The sequence below is a fragment of the Notolepis coatsorum genome (genome assembly GCF_963971535.1).
Source record: "Notolepis coatsorum genome assembly, chromosome: 19".
NCBI classification, from domain to species: domain Eukaryota; kingdom Metazoa; phylum Chordata; class Actinopteri; order Aulopiformes; family Paralepididae; genus Notolepis; species Notolepis coatsorum.
The window spans coordinates 16,913,647-16,927,143 of NC_140183.1; the positions used below are offsets into that span (position 1 = coordinate 16,913,647).

The 13,497-nt window shown below is 43.6% G+C and overlaps 1 protein-coding gene across 1 annotated transcript in view; it reads left to right on the plus strand.

Moving 5' to 3' along the window:
- LOC311246395 (gamma-aminobutyric acid type B receptor subunit 2-like) overlaps positions 1-11,524 on the plus strand; it is a gene marked incomplete at both ends in the record, with an annotated part of 43,512 nt that extends 31,988 nt beyond the window's left edge. Inside the window, 7 exons of the mRNA XM_084336553.1 lie at positions 581-706; positions 3,613-3,723; positions 6,615-6,839; positions 7,298-7,471; positions 8,141-8,249; positions 9,386-9,500; positions 11,347-11,524. Coding sequence (XP_084192679.1) covers positions 581-706; positions 3,613-3,723; positions 6,615-6,839; positions 7,298-7,471; positions 8,141-8,249; positions 9,386-9,500; positions 11,347-11,524 — 1,038 coding nt within the window. The remainder of the gene's footprint in view (positions 1-580; positions 707-3,612; positions 3,724-6,614; positions 6,840-7,297; positions 7,472-8,140; positions 8,250-9,385; positions 9,501-11,346) is intronic.
- Between the last annotated feature and the right edge of the window lie 1,973 nt (positions 11,525-13,497).

The following is a 13,497-nucleotide window of genomic DNA, read 5'->3' on the forward strand; positions in this document are numbered from 1 at the left end:
TGTTCTGCAAAAAGATTATTCCAATTCCTGATCGCCATTCCAAATATCGATCGCGTTTATTGATCCAACGATCCAACCTCGAAACACATATTCCACGCTGATCTGAGGGTCCCCAATGAATGCAATCGTCTCGGGTTACATGCCTGAGAAGTAAAATGTGGAATCTGTTTTTTTCATGCATTTCCATTGAGTCCAATCCAATGGGTGCATTACCATCCGGGAGACAATAGGGGGCGGTATTTTCCCTTTTCGAGGTCAGAGCCAGTCCCAATGATAACGTGAGGCTGGATTGATGAAAAATGAATGGATATCGCTAATAAAAGCAATAACGATTAAATAACGAGATTTCTCGTCGTTGGCACTCAACGCATGGCGGCGAACAACGAGATTTCTCGTCGTTGGCACTCAACGTGATTTATTAAGAACCAATCAGATTTTTCCGGCCTGCCAAATTGTGTTCCCAGGGAAACAAACACCACCACCATGCACCTTTTTCTCCTGACAATAGCAGGATAGTATTCTGACTGCGTAGAATAGTATTCTAACTGCTATGCTTTCTATTTGGCTTCATCTCTCACAGAAGAAAAGCTGGGCTCATAAACCAAACGCGGTAGTGGCTGGCATGCTAGTCCTGGACGTGGCTGTGTTATCCTTCCGACAAGTCTTCGACCCACTCAGACGGGCGGTGTCCGGTCACAGTCTGGAGGTAGCAATGAAAAGGCTGAGGAGGGTGAAAAGTTAGGAGACATCATTTATCTGTTAAAAAACACAAGACTAGGCAGAGCTAGTTAAGTTGGACCCAGATGCATGCCAGTGAGAGATACATGCCAGTGAGAGATACATGCCAGTGAGAGATACATGCCAGTGTCTGATACATGCCAGTGAGAGATACATGCCAGTGAGAGATACATGCCAGTGAGAGATACATGCCAGTGACAGATAGATGCCAGTGTCAGATACATGCCAGTGAGAGATACATGCCAGTGACAGATACATGCCAGTGAGAGATACATGCCAGTGACCGATACTGTACATGCCAGTGACAGATACATGCCAGTGAGATATACATGCCAGTGAGAGATACATGCCAGTGTCAGATACGTGCCAGTGACAGATACATGCCAGTGTCAGATACATGCCAGTGTCAGATACATGCCAGTGACAGATACATGCCAGTGAGAGATACATGTCAGTGAGAGATACATGCCAGTGATGGATACATGCCAGTGAGATATACATGCCAGTGAGAGATACATGCCAGTGAGAGATACATGCCAGTGACGGATACATGCCAGTGACAGATACATGCCAGTGACGGATACATGCCAGTGATGGATACATGCCAGTGACAGATACATGCCAGTGACAGATACATGCCAGTGAGAGATACATGCCAGTGACAGATACTGTACATGCCAGTGTCAGATACATGCCAGTGATGGATACATGCCAGTGATGGATACATGCCAGTGACAGATACATGCCAGTAACAGATACATGCCAGTGTCAGATACATGCCAGTGACAGATACATGCCAGTGACTGATACATGCCAGTGAGAGATACATGCCAGTGACAGATACATGCCAGTGTCAGATACATGCCAGTGATGGATACATGCCAGTGACAGATACATGCCAGTGATGGATACATGCCAGTGAGAGATACATGCCAGTGACAGATACTGTACATGCCAGTGTCAGATACATGCCAGTGATGGATACATGCCAGTGATGGATACATGCCAGTGACAGATACATGCCAGTAACAGATACATGCCAGTGTCAGATACATGCCAGTGACAGATACATGCCAGTGACAGATACATGCCAGTGAGAGATACATGCCAGTGACAGATACATGCCAGTGTCAGATACATGCCAGTGTCAGATACATGCCAGTGACGGATACATGCCAGTGATGGATACATGCCAGTGACAGATACATGCCAGTAACAGATACATGCCAGTGTCAGATACATGCCAGTGTCAGATACATGCCAGTGACAGATACATGCCAGTGTCAGATACATGCCAGTGTCAGATACATGCCAGTGACAGATACATGCCAGTGACAGATACATGCCAGTGTCAGATACATGCCAGTGATGGATACATGCCAGTGTCAGATACATGCCAGTGAGAGATACATGCCAGTGAGAGATACATGCCAGTGACAGATACATGCCAGTGAGAGATACATGACAGTGACGGATACATGCCAGTGTCAGATACATGCCAGTGCCAGATACATGCCAGTCTCAGATACATGCCAGAGTCAGATACATGCCAGTGACTGATACATGCCAGTGACGGATACATGCCCGTGTCAGATACATGCCAGTGACTGATACATGCCAGTGAGAGATACATGCCAGTGAGAGATACATGTCAGTGATGGATACATGCCAGTGTCAGATACATGCCAGTGAGAGATACATGCCAGTGTCAGAAACATGCCAGTGACAGATACATGCCAGTGACAGATACATGCCAGTGACAGATACATGCCAGTGACGGATACATGCCAGTGATGGAAACATGCCAGTGACGGATACATGCCAGTGAGAGATACATGCCAGTGATGGTTACATGCCAGTGACAGATACATGCCAGTGATGGTTACATGCCAGTGACAGATACATGCCAGTGAGACTAGTTTCAGAGGCACATTTCAACACTGGAGAGTCAAGACATTTCAACAACGTGAAGTCAGTCAGTCAGTCGGTCGATAGCAGACGTTGCCTCGTATAGATCGCATTCTCCAGGTCTGGCCAAAAAACAAACTAACAACCAAGCAAAGATGAATGAGGCTGCAATAATACAACAATGTTCAGCAATTATTTTATTTGATTCTCTTCATTTAGGCAAAGATATAATGCATCATGAATTCAATTTGATTACGTTTTATTTCATTTGATACATTTTTTTTTTTATTGATCTTTTTCCCCCTCCATTTTCCTCCGATTTTCTCCCATCCCAATGTTAGTCGTTATGCCAATTCCCAATCCCCTTCCTGGTCGCTGCGCACTTACCCCCCACAGTCGGTCTGGGAGAGTGGAGGCTACCACGTGCTTCCTCCGACACACGTCCAGCCAATCAACCGCTTCTTTTCACCTGGCAGCGCGGACTCTCACTGAGAGGGCGTAGCGTGTGGAAGGATCACACTATCCCACTCAGGTCCTATCCGCGCTTAGCAGGCGCCCCGACCGAACTGTAGGAGTCGCTGTTTACAACGACCCGGACCCACCCCACCAGCTTCTCCCACCCTCTAATACTGCCAATTGTATTAGTGTGAACGGCCAGCCAAGCTGGTGACAACCCCGGAGCTGTGAGCTGGATTCGAACAGGCGAATCCAGCCGCTCCGGGGTTTGGTGACGAACGCAATCTCCGTTACGCCACCTGACCGCCCCATTTGATACATTCTTGATATTTCTTTTTTACTGCTTCAGTCACCTCACATCGGGGTATTAATTCACATAATTATGTTCATGAATGAAATAAATATAAAGACACATTTTCATTTTTATACATTTTATACAACAATGTTGCAGATGTGAAGCACTTGGATTTCCCACTACAATATTTGTACCACGGATTCTATGGTTTTCAGGCTGATCCAAATGATGAGGACATTACTGTCCAAACCTTCTCAGAGCGCTGCGACAGCACCAACATGGATCTGTGGCTCACCATTGTGTATGGATACAAAGGACCTCTTTTGGTGGGTAGAGATACACGTTCTTATTTGTTTAATATTCACTTCGTCCTGTTCCTAAATCTAGTTTTTAGTCCAGTTTTGTTTAACCCTCGAGTCAACCTTAAAAAAAAACCACTACCTGTCTCCCTAGTGACCAAAACTGCGATCTCAGTCCAACATATCTTTTTCATGTATTGTTCCAATTTTCTTTCATGAATATCATTATTAACTTCAGTCCTCACCATACATATCGAATATCTATTCATTTTCAGGATTTTAACCATTTCTTAAATTAGGGTTGGGGTTAGGGGGTTAGGGTTACCCTAGGGTTACCCTAACCCTAACCCTAACCCCCTAACTCTAACCTGTCCAGTTCTGCGACTAGGGTGAAAGGTGTGACACTTGTTGTTCACACGCTTAATAGTGATTGTTTTTAAAAAACAAACATGGATTATTGTAATGTGAGTCCAAGATGTGATACTGAGCAACTTTTTTGGCATATACATAAAATCTAGCCAACGCTAACCACAAACACACGTGAAGAAAACCCTAACGTATTTGACCAGAACTGCGACAAAGGTGACTCGACGGTTAACCCTTCTGCCTTGTTAGGTAACTGACAGAGTTGGCACATCAGTGCATGAAAAGATTGCATCACGTTCAAGGTCATAAAAAACTTAATTTGTAATATTTTGTTCCAATTCTTTTTTTATGAATACCACTATGAACCTAACTCAACATATCTATCAAAGATTCCAAAGATTTCCGAATTGTAACCCCGTATATCCCCGTTTGTGTTAGGGTTAGGGGACTGTTACCCAACACTGAGTAAGTGTTGGGGTGGGCACGGGCACAGGGATATTTGACCTTCTCCTAATATTTCTGTCCACTCCTAGGTAAAGGGGGGAGATAACTTGTGAAGAAAACAAACAGAAAAGGATTAGAAAGGAAAATGTGTATAACCTAGAGTAAGGAGGAGATGTTATATTAAACAAGAGTGCAATTTGGTCCCTAATTGTTTCCTAGCATAAAATAAAGGAGATGCTGTATGTATAAAGCTAATGATAAGGCTCCTGGAAACTTGAATTCAACTAAAATTAAATCATTAAGAGAGGGGAGAAACCAATATAAGTGCTGTAAGATCAAAAGATGTACATAATATCAATAGCCCCCTCTCTAAGATGGCCCATCCCAACAACTCAGACAAGCTGTTATCTAGAATCGCCACTAGGGGGAGCTGTTGTATAAGCAGACTGAACCAAATCAGCCCACTCCTCTAGAAATTAAATACAAAGTCTGTGCCTCCAAGTGCAGTTGATTGATTGATTGATTGATTGATTGAAAACTTTATTAACAGATTGCAGAATGGGTACAATACAGTACAGCTCAATACACACAATTGTTAAGGGGATGCAGACCAGAGAAAGACTTTCGTCTTGTTTACATCAGGGTCCCCCATTTTCAATTAATCAGGACATATATGGCATAGCCTACATGACATACAGATAGACAGTACTGCTACATCTATACATTTATGACATACACAGAGTTGGCCTGTGACAAGGGGCCTTGACCTTTCCTGAGGCCCGGCCGTCCTTCGGATGAGACCATTGATACGGCTCCTGAAAACTTAAATATAATTAAAAAGAAAGCATTGAGGGGGGGGGGGGATAAGTGCTGTCCAGAATTGTAACCCCTTATATTCCCGTTTGTGTTGGGGTTAGGGTTGGGGTTAGGGTTAGGGTTGGGGTTAGGGTTAGGGGTTAGGGATATGGTTAGGGTTAGGGATACCAGTATATGAGGTGCTTAACACCTAACCCCTAAATGGCATGAAATAAACCACTGGGGTCGGTTTTTCAAAATATAATCTTCTCAAATTCTGTAAATATATGGAAAATAAGCAAACGGACCCAATTTCATGACATAATCATCAACACAGCCACCGTTGTACACACACACACACACACACACACACACACACACACACACACACACACACACACACACACACACACACACACACACACACACACACACAAAGGCTAAATACAGGAAATAGTTGCTAAGGAGGCAAAAGGGTTAAAATATTCACTTTGTCCTGTTCCTAAAACTAGTTTTTAGTCCAGTTTTGTTTAAAATATTCACTTTGTCCTGTTCCTAAAACTAGTTTTTAGTCCAGTTTTGTTTAATATTCACTTTGTCCTGTTCCTAAAACTAGTTTTTAGTCCAGTTTTGTTTAAAATATTCACTTTGTCCTGTTCCTAAAACTAGTTTTTAGTCCAGTTTTGTTTAATATTCACTTTGTCCTGTTCGTAAAACAAGTTTTTAGTCCAGTTTTGTTTAATATTCACTTTGTCCTGTTCCTAAAACTAGTTTTTAGTCCAGTTTTGTTTAATATTCACTTTGTCCTGTTCGTAAAACTAGTTTTTAGTCCAGTTTTGTTTAATATTCACTTTGTCCTGTTCCTAAAACTAGTTTTTAGTCCAGTTTTGTTTAATATTCACTTTGTCCTGTTCCTAAAACTAGTTTTTAGTCAGGGTTTGTTAAATGTTCACTTTGTCCCGTTCCTAAAAAAAATTTAGTCTAGTTTTGTTTAATATTCACGTTGTCCTGTTAACCGTCTGTAGTGTGGTAGTGAAAGGTTAACCTTCTGTAGTGTGGTAGTGAAAGGTTAACCTTCTGTAGTGTGGTAGTGAAAGGTTAACCTTCTGTAGTGTGGTTGTGAAAGGTTAACCTTCTGTAGTGTGGTAGTGAAAGGTTAACCTTCTGTAGTGTGGTAGTGAACGTTTTTTTTGTCGTGTGGCAGTGAAAAGGGTTAACCTTCTGTATTGTCGCAGTGAAAGGGTTAACCATTTGGTAGTGAAAGGGTTAACAAATGGAAACGGTCGACCTGCACCGTGTGTTCCTCTCCTCAGGGACTGGGGTGCTTCCTTGCCTGGAACGTAAGGCAGGCGCGGGCCGGACTCTCCGGCAGCAGCAGGCGCCTCGGTCTGAGCATGTGCGCCGTGACCATCTCCTGCAGCCTGGGAGCGGCAGGCTCTCTCCTGACCGACCGGCAGCCTAGCGGTCAGTTCTGTCTCACAGCGCTGGCCGTCCTCTTCTGCAACACCTCCATCCTGCTGCTGCTGTTTGGACCGAAGGTGACCATGCTGCTCTTCACCCGTTTTAATTTTTTTTTTAAATGCACTAACTCACTCAGTCACTCATGCAGTCACACACACACACACACACACACACACACACGGTTAACCACTAGTGCCCCTAGTGGCGGCTCACATGCATGGCGCTTTAGAGAATCCGCAGCTTTGCATTGACGACACCGCGTGTCCCTTTTTGTATACATAATATGAAACAGCATCTCTATGTCTGGCCATGTCACTCACTCACTCACTCACTCACTCACTCACTCACTCACTCACTCACCTGCCAACACACCAGCTCCCCACGGCTGACCAAGCCGGAGGTACCGCTGACAGCTGGATTCGAACCCTGAGTCTCTGCAAGTGCTTAGACCTCTACGCTACCCAGCCGCTCCGACTCCGCCAACTTTAACAGAGTTACAGAGTCAAACGTTTATTTTTCCTTTGTTTCTTTTTAGCTCCTGTACATCAGGGCCGATCAGGGCAACGCGGTGGAGCGGACCTGTGAGTTCCAGTGTGGTGCAGAGGAGGAGGCTCAGGGGGAGTTAGGGGACCCCTGCCCCCAGCAGCAGCAGTGTGGAGAGGAACTGCTGCACAGCGAGAAGCACCACCTCAGGAGAAGGATAACACAGGTCAGCTGTGACAAATCCCGAGAAATACCAAAAATGCATACAGAAGTAATTTGCTTGCAGGAAGCTGGAATCAGCTCGGAAAGGTAGTTTTTCTAAATTTCAACGCTCATTGATGCCCTCGCATATGACTACAATTGGCGACGCACTGCTAATTCAAAATGGCAGATATTCGCTAAATTATTAAGACGTTCCATAAACTAAAATCTCACTAATAACACTTTAACCTATTGGTAAACAAGCATATTGCTGAAAATATACACTATGCCTGCTGTTGTGACATGGTTAGGGTCTTTACTATTGGATACATTTAAAAAAAAAAAAACGCTACTTAATTTAATGTCATACAGTCTGGAGAGATTGATTTATGACGTGATGTCATCTGCGGCTAAAGAGGTTAAAAACAAGTGATACAGTTCAGTATTTCCAGAACACATCTGTTTTCCACGCTGAGTTATATTCATACCTCAGTGTTGACAGGGCAGTTCTTGGGCCCTACCTCGCCCCACATGTGGCTTTGGAGTGTTTTGATATCTGGGCAGACACTCTTCCAAAGCCGCATCGTTCAGTCTGGCTCACCTACCGCGTGGTGATCTGAGGCTCGTCCATTGCGGTGTCCGTACTCACAATCTATGACAGTTGTAATAATGCCGTTTATTTTTCTCTGTGCAGCTTGATGTGGAATTAGAGTCTGTAGCCATGCAACTGTATGAGATGTCTGCGTCAACTTCTGCTGATACAATGGACCGTCACCTTAGTACGTTCCTAAACAATGATAAAGGTAAACACACCACACCACATCACATCACACAACTTCACATCACACATCACACCAGACAACCTCCCACCACACCACACATATCACACACCACATCACACAACATCACACCACATCACAGCACACAACATCACACCACATCACACATCACACCAGACAACCTCCCACCACACCACACACATCACACACAACATCACACAACATCACATCACACAACATCACACCACATCACACATCACCCTCCCATCACACCACATCACACCAGACCACATCACATCATTTTTCTCTCTGTGTGTTCAGTAGAAGGTTATCCAGCTGCAAGCTAGCCTAGCTTAGCACAATTGAATGGAAGTGGCCAGTTAGCTGTTGACCAAAAACACCTCTCCCAGGGTTTTAAGCTAGGCTAGTGGTCTGTATCCACTTCCATTAATTTGTGCTAAGCTAGGCTAGCTTGCAGCCGGATAACCCTCCACTGAACACACAGATAGGAAATTGGGGGTCATCCCTATGTTCCCCGGGTCCTATGTTCCCCGGGTTCTATGTTCCCTGTTTTTTTTTTTAAGAAAGGGTCCTATGTTCCCCACTCCCGAAATAAAGCAACGCTCTCAGGGCCATGAACATAGCAGCAAATGACGGCATCCTCTCATGTTCCCATTAGACTTCATATCAATAGGGTTTAGCTTTGTCAACAACACAGGGAAGTTCTACAAACAGGCCAGAGGATGTACACATAGTAAATTAACTATACTTCATAACATGTATTTACTCGCTTTTTCGGGAGTAGCGGGGAACATAGAACCTTTTTTTAGTCGCAACGTGTACGTTTGAGAACACTACCGTAATGACAGAGAAATGAAGCAAGCTGACATGGTCGGCCCTCACACAACTCTGTCGCTTTTTCGGGAGCCGCAACGGGAGTGGGGGAACATGGGACCCGGGGGAACATAGAACCCTTTTTTATCGCTACCGGGGATCATAGGACCCGGGGAACATAGACATGCTCCCGGAAATTGATATCTATCTATCTTCTTGTCTGACTCTGGAGAAGACGGTAAGGCGTACTGTATGTGTTCCTTTAACTTTCTTTGCTAAATAGTTTGAGGCTTGTAAACAAAAGTCAGTGGTTTCCCTCACAGCAGGTGAAGAAAGATGGCTGCTCAGAAGGCTGGTCCATGAAGCCCAGATCTGCCCCGAAGACAGAGCTGCGTCTGGGATGAAACCCATCAGGACGCAGGACGTCAACTCCCCCGAGCAGTGAGGCCCAAACACATTAACACTTAATTTACACATTAACACTTCATTTACACATTAACACTTCATTTACACATTAACACATTTTTGTATCAAGGCAAGAATGACTTGGAACCCACACGCCAAAAAGACTGGTATGGTCCTTTATGTTGTGGTGGTATTAAAGGGCCACTTTATTTTGCACATACAGTACACACACACATCCAAAAACTCTAAACAGTTTTGCACACATTCATTTAGTTTGACAGTTATTGGGAGTAAATTCGTTTTGGATATGGCCACCACTGACATTGAATCCTTATTTTGCGTTAATTACAGCTCAATGAAATGATGTACATGACAGAATAGCAATACCTTGTCTTATAGGGACTGCTATACCATATAATTTAATTGAGCTTGTAATTACTTGTATCAAGGCAATAATGACTTGGAACCAACACGTCGAAAAGACTGGTATGGTCCTTTAACATCAGTTTGGTATGGTCCTTTGCTCATTGAGCCACACAGACGCATGATATTACATATCGCTGCTGGCGGGACAAAACCTCATAACTCCATTTTTCAATTTAAAAAAAAAATATAAATCAACTCCGTAGATCATCCTCCATATGTGTGTGTGGGTTTTACAAAGTTTAAACAATGGGAAAGCATTAAACCGATCATCTGTCTAAACCTCCTAACTCTATTCGCCCTCAAATCTGTCTTCGTTTTTTTCATCTGCTGAAAAGTTGGGTTTTTGGAGTTATGAGGTTTTGTCCCGCCAGCAGCGATATTGACATTTACTTGGTTTCTATTGTGTGATAAATGTAAAAATAGAAGGTGAGGCAAAATAAGACAAATTGTAACACAATGAAAACTGTGGAAACAGGGGAGGAGGCAAGAACAACAGGGTTTATGGGAAATATGATATTATTATGATAATTAGGTTACTAATTGTTTTAGCAACGGTCTCATTTGTTTACTGTAATTATACCAAGGCATCACAACTACTGTCTTGACTTGTATATAATGCCTCATCTCCACTGGCCAGGGTTTAGCCGTGCTGTGGCCTGTCTGGCACACAGTGAGCGTCTCCATTGTCTTTAGGACCTGGACAAACCTGCCTGAGACTGATGTATCAACAGGTTTTAGCTTCTGTACCACAGTTGGTGGTGTACATTTAGAAAGTTTGCCTAGCAACCGGAGAGTTTACAAGAAACACAATGGAGAATGAATGAATGAATGAAAACTTTATTTAACAGATTGCAGAATGGGTACAATACAGTACGGCTCAATACATACAATTGTTAAGGGGATGCAGACCTGAGAAAGACGTTTGTCTTGTTTCCATCAGGGTCCCCCATTTTCAATTCATATAGATGACACAGACACAAACCTAACCATACCATGCTAGACCATGGCTAGCCCCAGCCAGGCTGAACATAGCTAATGGAGACCTAAACCCAACCCAACCATACCATGCTAGACCATGGCTATCCCCAGCCAGGCTGCACATACCTAATGGAGACACAAACCCAACCATACCATGCTAGACCATGGCTATCCCCAGCCAGGCTGAACATACCTAATGGAGACACAAACCCAACCATACCATACCACACCATGGCTAGCCCCAGCCAGTGATCGGATGTGTCATGGTATATGATATGTAATGTTAATTACCTGAAATTATTCCGTTTTTTGGGGGGGGGAAACCCTGCATATATCGGTATCGGTTGATATCGGTATCGGAAATGAAGAGTTGGACTATATCGGTATCGGTAAAAAAGCCAATATCGAGCATCCCTAATAATCCCATTTTGGAGTCACACTATGTTAACGAGACACACGTGGGTGTTTTGCCTTGCAGCGTGCGGCGAAGACTGTCCTTACAGCTGCCCATCCTCCACCACGCATACCTCCCGGTTGTCGGGGGAGTGACGGCGAGCTGCTCCAGCCTGACCTCCAGCCCGACTTCCAGTCCGGATGCCATTTTCCAGCACACGCAGATGATCCAGTTGCACTCAAGCTTTGTGTCTGGCAAATAAGTGAATCCAGAGTGTCCAGGAGAGAACAGGAGTGTGTGTGCGCACATGGACGTTAATGTTGGGACATCATTCGGGATACTCATCATAGTGTCTTTGAGCAAGCTTATGCCGGTTCTTATCCTGATCGAAGATACTATAAAAAGGAAGGATGACGCATTCAAAGCAGCGCCAATGGAATGGAACTGCTCCTTTCCTCCTGAGTGGGCGTGGCGTTTACACAGACGCTATCGTTCAATTTTTAAATATATTTTCTTTTACTTCTCATGACCACCTGCCATCAGAAGCCCCTGTCGAGTGCTGGCGTCCTACGCTTGCACTACCAGCGGCCAGTCTGTTATCATTCCATCATTTATTTTCATTGTTGACAAAACCCAGACCGAGCTTTAGCTCTGCCTATTTTTATAAAGCTATGCATTTAAAACGTTTTTCTTTTTTCAGCAAATCATTAAATTAAATCAATATTAGCCTACTGTGTTTGTATTTTTTGTTTAACAACCAGGAAATTACCAAGAGAAGGTTGTATGTATTGTAGTCGAAATCTTGTAACCCCCCCCCCAGCTAGCCTAGCTTAGCACAAATGAATGGAAATGGATAAGGACCACTAGCCTAGCTTAAACCTCAGAGAGAGGTGTTAGTTGGCCAACGCCGAGGCTAGTCGCATCTTATCCGCTTTATCTGCATACCAAAAACCAAAAACACCTCTCCCAAGTTTTACGATAGGCTAGTGGTCCGTATCCACTTCCATTAATTTGTGCTAGGCTAGCTTGCAGCCGGATAACTTTCTACTGAACACACAGAGGGGAAGTTGACCACTTTGTTCCTTTAAAGTTGAAACAAGTCATTCACAGTAAGATGTGTTGCTACTGTTTCTGATCCAGATTGTGACTTGTGATTTTTGTATATTTTAACACTTTGTATTTCTACTGTATTATCTGTTTTATATGTTGTGTTGACCTCTGCTGCCATGTTTGGCCCGGACTCCCTAGGAAAGGAGATTTAAATCTCAAATGGACTTCCTGGTAAAATAAAGGCTGAATAAATATGATTTTACAAATCGCTACAACAGAAATGAAGAATAACTGCCATCATTTTGTGCTTTACAAAGGTAATTTCAATATATTGAAATATTGACCTCTGTTACGCCTCCATCGATTGTGTTGTGTTACTGTGTGGGAACCTGCAGGTGTGTGGGCTTGATTGCCACCTGATTGGTGTCAGGTGTGCAGTGCCTTTTAAGTAGGCTTGGTTTCCTGTGTTCAGATGCTTGTTCATTTCATGTTGCCCTCAGTATTGTATTGGAGTGTCTCAAATTCATGTTTCCAGGGTTTTCTGTCTGTAGTTCTTTTGTTTTCTTGTTTGTTTTTCAACTGCTAGGCAGTGGTGGGTATGTTGGTGTTTACCCCCCCCCCCATTTCTTTTATCCTGCTGTTTTGTGTTTTCTATACAGTAGCTTTTATTTTTATTTATTTCAGTGTTACCCTCTGGGGTAACTTTAGGATACCCTTCTTGTGTGTGTGTCCTACACCCCCCCAATCCTGACAGAAGACGGCACACACATGCCTATCAGTTTTCTCTGAAACCACTGTTTTTTTTTTATTACACAATGGGTTTTGTGGGCCCACGGGTCATGCAACTTAGTCGGCACATAAGGACCGTCAGAAGAGGAGTTGCACAGTTTCCACACGACAGCGCTGTCATGTCTGTTTACAGGGGCAGACAAGCTTGGCAATTCCGGGATTTCCTCCTCCACGATGACTTGACCTTTAAACTGCATTTAAGAAACAGCTCAACTCTTATGAAAACAGGGTTGAAACCGCCTATGTTGTTATAGTCAGATAAGAAATAAAAAAACATTTCCATGAAACCTTTTATTTCTTTATTTGGAAATTTTTAGTTTATACAATGATACAAATTGATGCCAAACAGGGCTGTTGTGTCTACCTACCCCAAGGCATGCCTGGGCCCTCATTTAT